At 44.2% G+C, this 15,581-nt stretch overlaps 1 protein-coding gene across 1 annotated transcript; it reads right to left on the reverse strand.

Moving 5' to 3' along the window:
- Nucleotides 1-4,125: 4,125 nt before the first annotated feature.
- pdcb (phosducin b) lies at nt 4,126-5,984 on the reverse strand. The gene is made up of 3 exons (XM_084692318.1): nt 5,936-5,984; nt 5,055-5,203; nt 4,126-4,706 (listed from the first exon to the last, which is right to left on the reverse strand). The coding sequence occupies exons 1-3, from the start codon at nt 5,982-5,984 to the stop codon at nt 4,191-4,193; spliced, it is 714 nt and encodes a 237-aa protein (XP_084548444.1). The 3' UTR covers nt 4,126-4,190.
- Between the last annotated feature and the right edge of the window lie 9,597 nt (nt 5,985-15,581).

Consider the following 15,581-nt stretch of genomic DNA (forward strand, 5'->3'; position numbering starts at 1 on the left):
AATGTTGTCATAGAAGGATGCTTTTGCCACAAGATGGCGTCGTTTACACACCGTTGTGCTTAATACATTTCAACCTATCCTTACTTTTTTACCTAGGAGTGTGCTCGCGTGTGTGTGTGTGGGTGGGCGTGTGTGAGGGTGTGTGTGTGCCTGTGTGTGTATGCCAATCCTTGTAACGGGTCACCAGCCCCTGTCTAAGTGTGACTACTTGCAATCATTCATAGGTGGGTCAACTGGGTGCGGTTCCGCTTACCTGATGGAATGCTCAATCACCATGGATATTGAGGTGAGGCATTATTGGAGCTATCAGGTCCAGATGCGAAAGAAAAGTTTCAAAGAAAAAGTTTAGAAACTAATATTTTAACCTTTTGAAACGGTATTTTCTAAACTTTCTATGGTGTGTGTACGTACTTTAAGCTACCTCTGCCTAACTCAGTGACCCAGTTGGGCCACCCCAATTTAAAAAGCCTGGACACGCCATTGAGTGGCACCAAGCTGGGGAGGAATTTGCGGAGTCATACTATTTTCATAAAACTGTATATTGGAGGTGTGTCAAAGCTCTTTAATGTTTGTTGTAACAACGGAGTTTTAAAAAGCCTATAAATCTAATTCACACATTCTTATTCAAATGTAAGGTTAGCCGCATATACCAATTATTATTGTAAGGCCATGTCCAGACTAGTTTAAACAGTTCACACAGATGACTAATTAACGTGGAATTTTTGTGAAAGTAAGAAGGAAAGGCAAATAGTTGGGTTAAGTTAGTGGATGGCTCCAGGCATAAGATACTTTTATAGTGAAAGTTTCCCTCCCATCGCTCCCAGTGTACAAGTTTCAGTGAAGCCAAATCTAAGGTATCTTTCATGTGAACTTTTTTCATTTAGTCTGTACACGCACGCAAACATGCTAATACACATCCATCCCCGATCTCGTCTTGCGTGAGAGACGCTTATCAGTCCTGCTCATGTCAACGCTAAGCTGTCTAAGTGGGGGTAGCCTGCAGTAAGGCTGTAATTTATTTTCTGGGGCATTACCCCTCTCCTCACTTCCGATTTCTTTCTTTCTTTCTACCCCCCCCCCCCCCCCTCCCCCTACCTACCTACCTCCCTTCTTCCGTTTACCTTTACCATATTACTCACTCTTTTGTTGTGGTGTAGGAGTGGCAGTGGCCATACACATTCACTTAGTCATCCACCTAGAGTTATGAAGGCTAGACTTGAGTAAACGTTAAGTGTTTTTACCACAAGTGTCTTGTGTTTAGTTCAATCAAATCCGACATTTATAAGACGCTTGTATTGGTAATATACTTGCTGAGACAGCACATTTCCTGCCAAACTGAGTTCAAGCAGCGGCTTATTGTTATCATTACCACAATAGGCCTACAGGCCAGCAAGATTCTCAGTTAATTGCAACGGCAAATATTTTGGTAAGGGGTTAAGCGGCCACGGACAGTGTCCTCCTCCGCGGGGTGAAACTGGGTTTTGTGTGGGTGAAGTAGAGCGTTGCAGCTGGCCTTGAATCTGAGCTCACAAAGCCCTCCTATTAGCGAGGCAACGTCGACGCAAAAACAATCAACAAATTGCAAACACGGAGGGACAGGGACGGGGTAAACAGGCAAATACTGTGGTAAATATTTACACGAGCTAAACTTCTGAAGGAAATCCTGAATAACACCTTAATGGATTTAATGCACTGCGAGTGAATGTCCTGCATGGCCGTGAGAGGGCAGACATTCCGGCAAGGCTACAGATACTCTGGTAACTCTTTGGCCACCTACAGCACATACTGTAAAAGAAGCGCGTCTGGTGGGACTGTGTCGTGACATGCTTGGGCACCACAGGAGGACCTGGTTTGCACGGAAGGCTCCAGAGGGAGGTGTCCCACAGAGGTCGTGATAAACCGTAGACACGCTAGCTGGGTGTTGTGTTAGCTACAGGCTACTCTACAGTGAGATCACCTGCACTTTACCCCCCCCCCCCCCCCCCCAGAGAAGAATGTGTCAGTATGTCACAGTTAGATGTGTTTTAATGGTAGAATACTTGCGAGGTTTGCGTTTGATGAGAAGGACAAATTGTAACAGTTCAGTGTTGCTGTACATAAAACATTTTGTTCTTAGGTGTTCCAAAAAATGTGTGATCAATTTTATTAGTACAGTAATGTCATCTTTAAGAACTTGAGTTCTAAACTCATCAGACTCTAATTCATCCTCACCTCAAAACATCTACAGTATGTGATGTTGCTATTGACTGGAGGCGGGTAGATTCAGACACTGTTTACATCTCATTTGACACGCACATGCAGAAACCCAGATAGAGACAACCACAAGGGCTTACTGCCCAATCCTCTAAGACGATTATCAAACTGATCAGCTCAGCGAATATCACACAGACCACAGGGCCTCCTGTCAAAATATGATCCTCTTTAATTGATGATTATGCATTACATCAAGTTACTCTGAATTATGATAACCAACTGACCCCTCCATCTCCTGACAGATAATATGTAGCTTTAGAATCTTGGAGTATCCAGACGTGTTGCTGAAGACGTCTTTGACGCGAGAGGGTGCACAAGTCCACTTTTTTTTTTTGAAAATTTGACGCCTGGTAGCCAAGAAGACTTCTGAATGTGTCTGAGAGGTGACGGGTGTTGATTCTTTAAATGACGGTTATGCACTCGCTTTCATTCCATCCCTGTTACTGTTAAAGGGTTAATCAGTTCCTAGCGGGACTTCTGGGTTCATCCACAGTTCAAACTGGTGATAAAGCTGCGGTCTATGAATGCTGTGATTCTTTGATTCAAGCCTGTAGAAAGCAGCAAAGCCATTTAGTTGACATATCAAATTGTGTTTGACGAATTGGAGTTGGTGCTTCAATATCTTGACATGTTTTTCTTTTAGTTTTTATGTAGATATGCGTGAACTTTTCAACTTATGGTCACCAGAGAGTCACGTCTACAGTATAATGTTAGTTGTATAAGAATTTGGTAAAAATATAGTTAAGGCAGTTTTACACAGCAACAACTGCTTCTTTCCTGCGTTCCCTGTCCCAGAGTTTTTATTTTCCTTTCGTCATCTTGCACTGTTAAAATGTTTTCATTATTTTCGATAAATAAAATATATATTAAAATGTATACGTTTTTATATTGCAATCCTCTTTTCTAATACTAAGGAGATATATAGAACATCCCCCCTCTCTAAACATTACACATGTCTTGCTTTTTGTTATCAAAACCATTGACTCACGATCTTAGACATGATTGCTTACATTTTCCAGAATAGCTAAATACTCCATTAGACTTGCCAAGTAACGGGAAAAGGAGTTGAACCTATAGTGTTAATGCGTAGGGAAAAAGCCTGATCTTAACAAACAGGATGATAGAATAATCACAATCTGTCAAATCCAGCTAAGAGACTACCAGGGGAATGTTTCCATGACTTGATGCCACCTCCTCAAAAGGACAAACAGGAAATAACTAATTCTCCCCACCAGCCCAGTGACAACCACATGGTCCATGTAGCGTAATGTTATTCGTAAGGAATAAGTAATCTTGTGTGAATCATTGTGATTTCGGGTAAGAATCCAAGTTGTAACTAAATATGTGCAAAATATGTGCAAAATTCTAGTCAACATCCAGATTCCCAAAAAAGATTTTCATTGACAAGATTGAAGGTTTTGTATTTTTATTTCTAACTAGTGTTAGGATATAAATATTTACAATGTGCAAATTACAGTTCCATACAGACAACACAATCTCATATAATCTTGTAAAGACAACGCTAACTAGCTTTGGTTTACAACCAAAACTGTACAATTTTCTAAAAGTTTCCCTCTGTCACATTTGCAGTTGTCTAGATTCTGCATACAACCATTAAACTCAGACTGAAACAATGGCCTGCTTGTTGCGCCTGTTACCACTGTATAGCATTGCTTTGGTAAAAGAGCCATTTGTATGGGCTGTTCACGTTTATTCCCAGGTTGGTGTGAAAGGATCCCTCAAGGAGACACTGCACCCTTCTATGCTTGAGCACCTCTAGTGAAGTCAGGTGAGACTGCGTACAGGATTTGCTAGACTCTTACCAAGAAGAATAATTCAACTTATTCTTGTCTTTAAACGTCAAATCCACCTTTTATTTTAACATATATAAAATACTTCCCCCTTCGCCTCACCGCTCTCTCCTGTTTCCTGTTTCCTCATTCCACATCCGCCTGCTCCTCTGCCTCCATTCCAGGCGCCTCTTTCTCTGGCAGTAAGCCGTACCCGTTGAGGAATGCCTCGACGTCTGTGGCGAAGAACTCTTCGTTCAGGTGCTGCGTCGCCGCCAAGAAATTACCTAGAAGCTCGCCGGCCTTGTACACCAGTAGCGTGGGCAGAACGTCGTCGTGGAAACGCTCGCCGGCGCCCGTGGACACGGCGTCGATCCTGCAGAACTTGACGCTGGGGTACTCGCCGGCCAGGCAGTCCAGACAGCTGTTGAGCTCCTCGCAACCTTTGACCCCGGCCTTGTAGATGTGGACCACCACCACGGTCAGGCGATGCTCCTTCTCGATGACCTCCAGGAAGGCGTCGCCGCTCTCAAGCTCGTACACGCCCTCGAACTTGGGGCCGAAGCTCAGGCGTTCGTGCATCTCCTGCATGCACTGACGGCGATACTTCTTCAGGCTGTTCTCGTCCTCCTCCTTCAACAGCTCGTACTCCTGGACGCTCATCTGAAAGCACGACAAACGTCCAGCATCACTGACAGTGCGGCGGGGTGGAACATCACACGGTAGGGATGTGAAATACCCCGGTGACGATGAAGCCCCATGATTGACGGCGGGATTAGAACAGTGTTGGGGAAACGCCTGGGTATGTATGTGATCGAGACTTCATTTGCCCCTCCACAGCTATGTTCAATGTGGCTTAGCAATTTGCCGGTGAGTGTGTTGGCCAGTCCTTGACTATCTCCCGATAAGGCAGTATTACGACTGGTATCATATGGAGGGTTGCAGTGTGTGTCGTGTGTGGCTCATGGTTGTGTCTGGACAGTATAGCACTGTGTTTTGTTCTTGACAGACCTTGCGGTTGAGGCATCCCCTGGGGTCATCTTTGGGCTTCTGTGGGGACGACATCTGACGCAGCAACTCTCTCTTCTGTGGGGGCAGAGAGTCCTGGTCCATGCTCTCCAGCTTGAATCGCCTCCAGTCATTGATGACACCTTTTGGGCCTGTAAAAATACAACATTTATACCACGTCAAAATATGTTATGTATATTTATATATAGGCATCATAATAGCCAGTGTTCATTGTTACTCCTCTGTGTTATTGAGGGATTTGATTGAATTATCAGATCACATGGCATTCATCCTAGGAACACAGTGCTATACGACGGCGGCCATCTTTGTTTAAGGTTTAGACTCTGTGAAAAGCTGTCACAGCAGTGTGATTGACAAGCGCAGCATGCAGGAGAAGTGAATCACAGGTGGGCTGTGGGTGTTCGTGCAGCATCTGTGCGATGGATTACAGCCATAACTAGATCCTTAAGGCTTCATTCTAATTGCACCATGGTTGAGTTAGAGCAAGTAGGGAAAGCTGCTTTGAGCATCTGTCAAACTGCCAAACATGCTACATGTCTGGCTGTCTGCTTTATCTACTTACACTACTTATCTCTCTCTCTCCCTCTCTCTCTCTCTCTCTCTCTCTCTCTCTCTCTCTCTCTTGCTCTCTCTCTGTCTGGTGATCTGTTCTAAAATCCTCTTTCCTGTCCATAAAGTTATTGCATGTCACCCTCAATTGTTTAAGAATGAACACTTGTTAACCTTTCATAGGTTGTACCTATGAATCACTCAAATGTGCAATTTGAGTGATTCCTGGATGAGCTATTGTGCGCCTAAAACTCTGAAATACAAGACAGCTTGAAATCCAATCCTGTTTCCTGGAAAGGACAGGTCTGTCTCACCTGTGTGTGTGACGGGGAGTTCCTCCTCGTCTATTGGTCTGTCAGACATGTTTTCTGGGTTACCTGTTGTAAGAAGAGCAGAGAAAAGGACTCAAATGAAACTGATGCATATCTATAGATTTGAAAGGGCCCTCTTATTTTTCTAATAACCAACAACTGTGGTGTGTAAGTGTGTATGGTGTGTGTGGGTGTATGTGCATAGTGTGTGCATGGTGTGTGTATGGTGTGTGTGGGTGTATGTGCATAGTGTGTGCATGGCGTGTGTGTGTGTATGGTGTGTGTGTGTGTGTATGGTGTGTGTGCGTGTTTGTCAGATGCGTGGGTAAGTACAGCATCAGGTTCTTTCAGTTCCAGCATGCATTCAGTCCCCATGGGTTCTGAAATAAAACCCTCATGTCACACAGGGTTCTGGATTACTCCAGTTCAGGAGATCAGGAACACCTAAGGAACTAAGTGGCCTAAGAGCCAGTCCAAGGTTACTGATGCGGTCTAAGTAGATTACTTTACCTTTGGATCTTGGCACATGCAGTTAGAACCAAAAAGAACAAATATTGCTCCTTCGGAGTGTAATCTTGTTTGGATTGTTATCTTGGTTGGATTGTAATTTTATCTTGAATTTTCCAATTCTATTCAGCCAAATCTCCCGAAGTCTCAAGACAGCTAACAACCTCAGTGAGCACTCTCTGTGATTCCTGTGGTATAATACCTGCTTTTGGCAATGGGTACTTGCTTCGGCCTGTGCAAAGTCAATACGTTATTGGATTAAATGGGCTAATCTCTAGCGTTTCGATCCAAACGCCATTGTCGACAACCGCCTCCTCACTGCATGCAATCTCGACCCTACCCTGTTCAACCTTTCACCTCAGAGAAGGATCTTGTCTCTGAGCTCAGGTGGTCAGGATGGATTTGTGAGAAAATTGTGCGAAAGGATAACACAGTTTAGAGGGGGACTTTAGTGTTTCCCAGTTCAAACTGTATAGTGAGAAAATTCTCCAATCACCAATCAATTGGAAAATTCTTAGAAGATATAGACATTTTATAGAGACGTAACTTCTTAGTTTAAAGACCTTAAGACCTTAAAAATGTTATGAAAGTCAATATTAAACCTGTTCTCCAACGATAAATAGTTGTTAAGATAAATACCACAATGCCCTCTGTAAAGCACCAAATTAAAAAGAGCTTGCATCGATGGCTGTCTTTGTACGGTATTGTACGGTGTTTTTTTAATGCGCCATAAAGTTTTGTCTGTATGCTAGTCTTACTGCAGAATCAATGGCCATTTGAGGACATGAAAATGAAATTGTGTGATCATAGTATTTGTTGAGTAGAACTGATCTGTCATGCTCAGCATCCAAAACATATCAAATCAAATCAAATGTATTTGTATAGCCCTTTTTACACGCAAGCATGTCACAGAGGGCTTCACATACGCCCATAGAACTGCCCCTCAACCAACCTAAACCCTCAAGGAAGACAAGGAAAAACTCCCAGAAAAACTCCCAACGGGAGAAAAAATGGAAGAAACCTTGGGAGGAGCAATTCAGAGAGGGATCCCCTCCTCCAGAGACGGTTGGCAATATCCTCAACAAAACCATAGAATGCGTCCAAGTTTCTCTCAAATCAACCAACGACTAGCACTACAAAATGGTGTAATAGCGTCAACATAAAGCCATGTTGCTTACAGCATCAAGACAGAAACGGTCAAAGATTGAAAATCTTCATAAAGTACGTCCCACTCTCTCCTCTTACCTGTGATCCTGAGGTGAAGATGAACAAACCTGCTCCGCTCTACTCAGCTGCCTGCACTGGACTGTGGTCAATCACTTCACCGAGATGTCTAATACTGACTGTGTTTGTGTTTGTGTGTGTGTCTAGATGTGTGTTTTTTGGTGTGTGCGTGTGTGTGTGTGTGTCTGTGGCAGCCAATGGGCAGGGCCCAAGGGAGATTTCAGAGAAAGTGCAATAGACATCATGGTGGGGTCTCACAGAAATAGCTCATGGATCCTAAGAGGATTTCAATGCCGGAATTAGAGACCCATGAAGAGTGAGGAGACCGTTATAGATACAAAGAGACACAATGTAAAGACTGACATAAAACTATACAAAAGGCCACAGAGCATAAAAGGAATCGTCCTAACCTAATTTGATTTTCTTTAATCTGACAGTCCATAATCCACTTGTTGCTAATCACAATTTGACTGCAGGAATTAATTACGTTTTAATTTACTCTATCAAGAGTTTTAAGTATTGATACAAACATTCTGTATAATATATGACCAGCACATTACGTTCTACATGAAAACAAATCTTATATAATTTGTTCATTAGTCCAGTTTACATTGGAAGTTTTACTTCAGTTTAGCTATCTGAAAGATGCAACACACTGACAATAATAATGTATTTATTTACGGCGACCTACTGTTCAGCAGGGATTTGAATCCGCAACCTTCTGATCTGCAGTCAAAAGCTTTAACCCACTGAGCTTCATAACCCAAATATTGATTTGTCTATCTCCTTTCAGTTTTAAGAAGTTTACTGATAAAAGTATTCTGCTTTGGAAGTCAAGGTAATTAAAGGCAAAGGGCTCCAATCTATGTGTTCATTCATATGACTGAAAGGTGTCACTGCCCCATTCTCAAAGGTCTCATCTGAGCATTTATCACACAACAAGTGTGAGATGTGTGAAAGTTGTCAAACGTTAAAAAGGTAATGTATGAGTCAAGTTAGCACAGGTGAGACTCACAGGTGAAACTCACAGGTGAGACTCACAGGTGAGACTCACAGGTGAGACTCACAGGTGAGACTCACAGGTGAGACTCGCATGTGGAATGCTGAATCACAGCGCTGCGATATCGAACCGCGGACACAGATTATGTCCAGAGGACAGTCCGTGTTCCGGGGAGAGGTGTTCTTTGCAGGTTCAGAGTTTAGGCTTAAGGGCTTACCAGGCTTGGCTGAACAGGCAGATGTCAGACAGCTAGGGTCAGAGTGTGTTCCTCACTGAGAGTAGATTACCTCAATAGAGACTGACTCTACTTATTTTAGGACACATTCTCATATTAGCTCATAATTCTCTTTCAAGCCTTGACTATTTTCAGAACGGTACACTATGACCAGCACAACGATCCCGAATTAAGACTCGACACTGAGCTGTTGGCATTTCGACTTGATTCAGCAAACTATTCAATTTTTGAATAGAATGAATCTGTTTAGGCTTTTTTTTTTATGGACCTTTTGGACCATGATTGCATTAAACTCACGGATGAAGATACCGTGAGAGCCAAGCAAATGTTATGAGAGAAAAAACTCTAAAATAATGACAACACCTGATGTGTCATTGTCTACCACTGTGGCTGGTGACATCTTTCCGCACATCGTCATCCTGCGCCATCCTTGTGAATGGCGGTGTCTTACGTAAGAAGCCTTGGGATAAAGTCTTGGTACCGACAAGCTAGCCAACACCTGTTAGGTCCTCACTAAGCTCCGGAAGTTGACCGTCAACTGCCAAAGATGATCTTGCTCCTTTTAAAGGAACCAGCTTGTGATCCAGGCACCAAACAGAGGCCTAATAGCAAGTCTATGACATGTCAATGACACCTCTAACGGCCAGACACTGTTTGCAGCTTTACTCTCCGGTCTCCGGCGTTTATTTCTGTTTTCCGTTTGTATTCATCTAATCTTTAAATTAGTTAATTGAGTCCATTGTCAGAGAACGAATTCAACAATGAGATGAACGGATTTAAATAGGATTCATGCAATTTGTTGGGGGCCCTCCTCCAGTCCAATGGACTTCACACGTTGAATCAGATCCTTCCAGTAGACGCATGTCTCAGCTTAATGCATATTCTGTCAGATATTCCTCTAACCAAGATATTGTTAGCTCAGTACGATCATGAGTGTGAGAATTGTTGAAATGTTTTCTGAGTCAAATGGATTACACATCATCATAGCTTGTCGCGCTTCCTGAGAATTACCAACACACACAATGATCAATTCTACATTCTTCTAATAGCCTGTATAACTACTGTGCGTTAACATTGCTGGTATGTTTACACCTTCCCACAGGGAAGGTGTGTCACTAGGTTGTGCCCGGTCACAATCTACCTGATCGTTGCATTGTGTTTATTAGCATTTCTGTGGTGATTGCTAATCTTTCGTTTGTAGGGTGGGTGTGTTTGGTAAGAATTTAGTAGATCACGAAGATGTTTTGTTTGATGTGGTCGTAACCAAAACTATGTCCGAGATGATTGATGTACAGAGCGTTGGGTTTCAGTGTGACTCACGTATGTCATTGTGTACGGAAGGAGAGATAGAGAGTTAGATATGGCCATTAGGCACGTGAAAATACATAAATCATTGTAATTTTTTTGTGTAACTGGGCAAGAGTTTGGCAAGTAGACACAGGAACAACACAAGGATCCTCCACAGGAAACAGAAACGTGTTGGAATGATCACTTCCCTTTTTTTTTTTACATAACTACCCCAGACCATGTGGTTCTATATGAACCATGTGTTTCCTTACGCACACAGTGTTACGAGAAATGTCACCAGTCGCTAGGAATCATTCCCTCCTAAATGCATCAAAGCAAATTCTGAAAACGCTTTCACACAGAATTGTTGAAGTTTAATTAAAGTTTATGCTTATCTATACTTGTTCTATGATTTTCTTTTTCAAGCAATCAGTGATTTGGATATGAAATATGTAATCAGTCACCAATTCGGCAATCCAGTCAGCATGTAACTATTAAATGCACTGTAATATTATATGCACATGCATGTACACAGAACAGGGTCACGACTGGAACGTCCACATTTCTGTTCTCACTTCTCTATCTCCTATGAATTCACACAGAAGGCTCTCCTGATGTTCGGGAGCAGCAAGGAGCAGAACATGCTGAGATAGTGTGCAGCGGCTTCCACTGTGTACATATATGGAAAGGAATGCGTCTTCCACAGAGGAGCAGGGCTCATGCACGTGTGTTCCAAGGTGCGATGCGTGTGCGTTAGCATGACGAGTACTAGGTGTAGAAGCCGGAGATATTCTATTAGTCTGGAACGTTGAAATCACCTTTCGGAATTCCCCCTGATGCATCAGTGCTAATAGATTCTTCCTTTACCAGCTTGTCCATCTATTGGTTAGTTAAACAATCCAGTGGTAAACCGATCTGCTATTCGGTTGTTCTAGTTTTTGTGTCACTTTGACAAATCGCAGCAAAGTTGTTGTTTAAACCATGAGGGCATCTTGACAGCACAAGGCGACACCTATGTGGTCCTTGCCTCATAGTTGGTTTCACAACCGGATCACAGTCTTGAACCATGCCACATATATGTATGTGCACTGTATAGGGATTAGTCTGGTGTAATCCCCCACCCCTCCCTCCCGCCTCCCCCTCCCCTTTCCCCCCTCCCCCGCCCCCGCCCCCCTTCCACACCCCCGACACTCGAAGCAAAAACTCTGTTTGGTTACGTCAGAGTGACGAAAGAGCTTAGGTGGGATTTCCTTTTGTGTCTGTCCGCAACGCTAGAATGGGTTTGGGAATAATTACTCGTCTGCTGTACCTTTGTACTTGTTCCAACCCCTTCCCTGTCGAAGTACGACAAGCTGAAAGTGAGCTGGGTGAATGAGGAAGCAGTGAGGTCACAATGGAGGTGGAACACGGCTGTTTCATGAAACTGTACTTTTCCGTCCGAGTGTGAATGTGTAGCGGGGGGGGGGGGGGGGGGGAATGCTGTGTTGCATGACTCCGTTGTTGATGTTGGATTATGGTGTCTGTCTGGAAGGTCATCAGGAGCTTGGGGGTAACATAACCCGCTGTTCTGACTCATTTTCACATCCGTATTTATTGAAAAGTGAATAACACAGGCCATTTCAGTTTGTTTCCTCGTTGGCTGGGGTCAAGACTTTCTGTCATGACCTCCTTATCAACTTCAGCCTCTGAGTAACAGGCAGTGGGCTTTTTCAATGTTTGAGACACAAGAAATGGCATTTTCCATTATTATGCAATGTCATGCCAGTCATGCCCCCAATAACCCTCTTCCTGACCTTTTCATCAGCTCAGTCTCCTCTCTCCTATCTGTGATCCAACACCCAGGGACAGGACCTTCCCCTTAGCTGCTCCTAAACGTTTTCGAGTCACCTGAGACTGCCGCATCTCGGAGACAGTTTCAGAGACGGCTTTGTTCCCACAAACGCAGAGCGTGCGAGGCAGAGAGACGCTGAATCGAAAGCGAGGCTGTTCCTTCCTTCGGGGTGCTTGGTTTGGTGGTTAGAGCTAATTCATTACCTGCTGTCAATTCCACTCCACCCTCCCCCGCCCCACCCCACCCCCCCCACCCCCGGCACACTGCTGTTCTCTGCCTGCTGAGTGGAGGCGACCGCAGAGTTGAGCACAAGGGCAGCGGCGGCTTCACACACTAATAAACAAATCAATCAAGAAAAAAACAGGGAAAGAAATGCCTGGCAAAAAGAACAACTGAACTTTTGAACGCAGCGTGACAGCCGAACCAAGCGGCAACTCACTGCGGGTCCTGCAGGAGAAGGAAGCCGCCAGGGACCATCCCAAACTGCAAAAATGTAATTTCAGGGAGGTCGACCGCCTCCCTGAGGGGGGTCCACACTGTAATGTCTGAATGTGTAGGAGGGAAAGTTTTTGAAAGGAAAGTTTGACTTTTAAGTCGTAGGTCTGACCATAAGACACGTCTGCTTTTAGTCAACTAGTCGACTGATTTTGTGAGCTCACCACATCTGCATCCAATTTACAATATTTATCGTAAACTGACTTGTCTCTGTGTGTGTGGTATGCGTTTGCGTGCGTGTGCGTACGCGCGCACTGCTTTGTTAAGGAAACTTTTATTCTAATGCAGATCAGCCCTCTCAAGTCTTCCTTTGCGTGTTAGAATATGTGTGTCTGTGTGTTTGCGTGTGCCTGGTTGTTGGTAACTTGGATCCTGTTTGTGTCTGTGTGTGTGTAATAGTGTGTGCACAGGACATGCCCTAAGTGGTTCAGATTCTAAGCTCTATGACCATTACAACAGGTTATATGACTCTGACAGCAGTCATAGTGTCTTCCAAAGTTTAACAAGAGATTTGGGGGGGAAAAGTTCAAAATGTAGATCTACTTTATACTTTTACAAACTGGTTCCCCCACGTTCAGACACACACCCACTCACAAAGACTGATTCAAAACCTTTTAGGGGTATTTTGTTACATTTCTAGGTCCTTAGTTGCACAGATTAGACAAACTTAAGGTCAGTACTTTTCCTTCTTGTCGTGACACACGTGCGGTTGGGAAATAAGAGAAAGTCACAGACAGACGTTTCACTACAGGAGAATCTCCTAGTAGCGGTTTGGTGTTTAAATTTTATGACTTATTTCCTTGATTCACCATGTGTGCTGTGTGTGCGTTTGTGTGTGTGTGTGTGTGTGTATTACACAACAGCATTCCCATCCCGTGGAGCTGCGTGCGTAAGAGTGGGGGAAAACTGACGGCAACTCCCCCCCCCCCCCCTTACTATCTTGTGTTATCATAATGACAACACAAGTTTACATTCAAAACCGTTGCTCACTGACTGTAATGTTATTGTTTTGGTAAACGAGGGGGCCCCCTTTACGGCTCCCATGAGGAAACTACGACAGAACTTTTCCAATGTCTTGCTTGACCACTGGAGGGCAGTAGAGGCAAAGCCAAGACTCAAAACTCCAATCTGCTCTTCACTCAGGTACGGACTGGGAGTAAAAATAGGCCCTGGACTTCGATCCAAACCAGCCTACCAGAACCGGTCCCGTATACACCACCACAGCGAGCGCCCTGCATGCAAATTCTGTGCCTGATGTGATGCTTTGGGACTTCCACGCTTAATGCGAGCGCGCATAGCGCGCAAGCGAATTATTTTGGCTGATTTGAATAGAAAAGTCGTTTTTTGAGCTTGATGTAAAAAAACAAACATAGCCTTATGTCCAATTGATAGGCTAAACATTGTCTAGTGAAGGTAATTACGTTTACGTTAATTAACCTGGTTTTCCATCTTTATATTGTCTCTATAGCTAACTTTCGATCTGTCAGTGTCACTGTTGTGTATAAGCGGAACTAAGGGCTGCATAGACGGCGGCCCTCCCGGCGGGCCTCCGGCCCAAAAGTGCTTCGGGCATCGGGAATCTCCCGATCCTCCCGATGACCAGTCCGCTACTGTCTTCACTGCACCGTTCGAGTCAGCGGTCAATCAGTGACCTGGCCTCTCCTGGCCTGTATACATGCCACCGCCAAGATCCTCTGATCTTCAGGCGAACATTGCATCGTGTGGTTCAGCGCTCTAAAGCGCTGTTAATTGCCGTGTCGTTCTGAGGGGAATAGCTGCTGTGATGTCACTTGTAACTCCTGACAGAGACATTCGTGCCTCACTGTTGTGGCGGTGCACTTTTCATATTTGTGCTTGTCATGTGTACACTCACAAATACCCTGGAGCGACAGAAATGGAAGAGGAGTAATCGATGACTGAAGCAACACCCCCACCTGAAGCCATACTCCCATATGAGAACAATTATTTTTGTTTGTTTCCATAGTAACCTTGAAGACTTCACAGAAGACGACGCAATCGCTGTTTACGTGACTTTTAGTTTTGGTGTCGTCTGTCAGTCCGGTGAAGATATCAGCAAAAAATGTAAATACCTGTGTCAGAGGGCAAGAAGAAAAGCAGCCAGGCCCTCTTTTTGCCGTGACTTCCTCCCCTACCCACGCATCTCACCCTGCTCCCCTTCTACATCCTTTGTTTACCAAAGCATGTTTATAGACGGTCCCTACATCTCCAACCATGACTCATTCATTCAGAGCTAAATGCAGACATATCAGCGTAATCCTATTTACGTTTTGATTTTTAGTTCTCTTTGGAAGTCTCACTTCTACCCAGAGCATTTTGGCGTTGACCTTGACAAACGCTTTATCCACCACACCCATCTTCATAGATTTGAGTTGAAACGTGTGACAAATGATGACAAGACAGTAACAGGGGTCAAGGTTCTTCTTGAGTGTGTTGCACTCTGTTCATCGGAAACACAACTTCTGCTTTCACACAAAAAAACTGCACATTTTAAATGTAAAAAGTAACTTTCGTTCATGTGCTTTCTTGTATAATAATCCTAGTGTAGGGCCTACTCATTTAGCAGGTGTATCATCCACAACCTCTTTGTGTGATAAGAAACCACACTTGAACGCATCACACATCCAACAAACATACACTCCAAAGACTACCACAGAACCCCCTCAACTTGAACATATTTACATCTGACACAAACAGTCCCTCATCACAGATTTCAGTCAGTATACATTGGAGCGAAGGATGGCGTCAGAAGATCAAGATGGTGACGCAAAGGTTAAGGTCTCAATAACCTAGTTTTGGTTTCACCAGGGCTGGCTCCTGAGGGACATTTCAGCTGTGAACCGTAAAGGGCGGCCTGCATTCAGACCATACGTGACCAAGTGTCAACAGGAAGGTATCAGGGCCCAGGTATCACATCCTAGTGCTGGCTCATTAGCGAAAAGCGAACTCACCCAGCACCGACCAACCAAAAATCAAGCAGCTCACTGACTGAATAATCCGGGCCAAACCCTCTTCGCCAGCGCAGACTGACCCTGTGCCGATGCCACAGGTG

This window comes from Hypomesus nipponensis, chromosome 26 (assembly GCF_054491055.1).
Source record: "Hypomesus nipponensis isolate SF chromosome 26, ASM5449105v1, whole genome shotgun sequence".
NCBI classification, from domain to species: Eukaryota; Metazoa; Chordata; class Actinopteri; order Osmeriformes; family Osmeridae; genus Hypomesus; species Hypomesus nipponensis.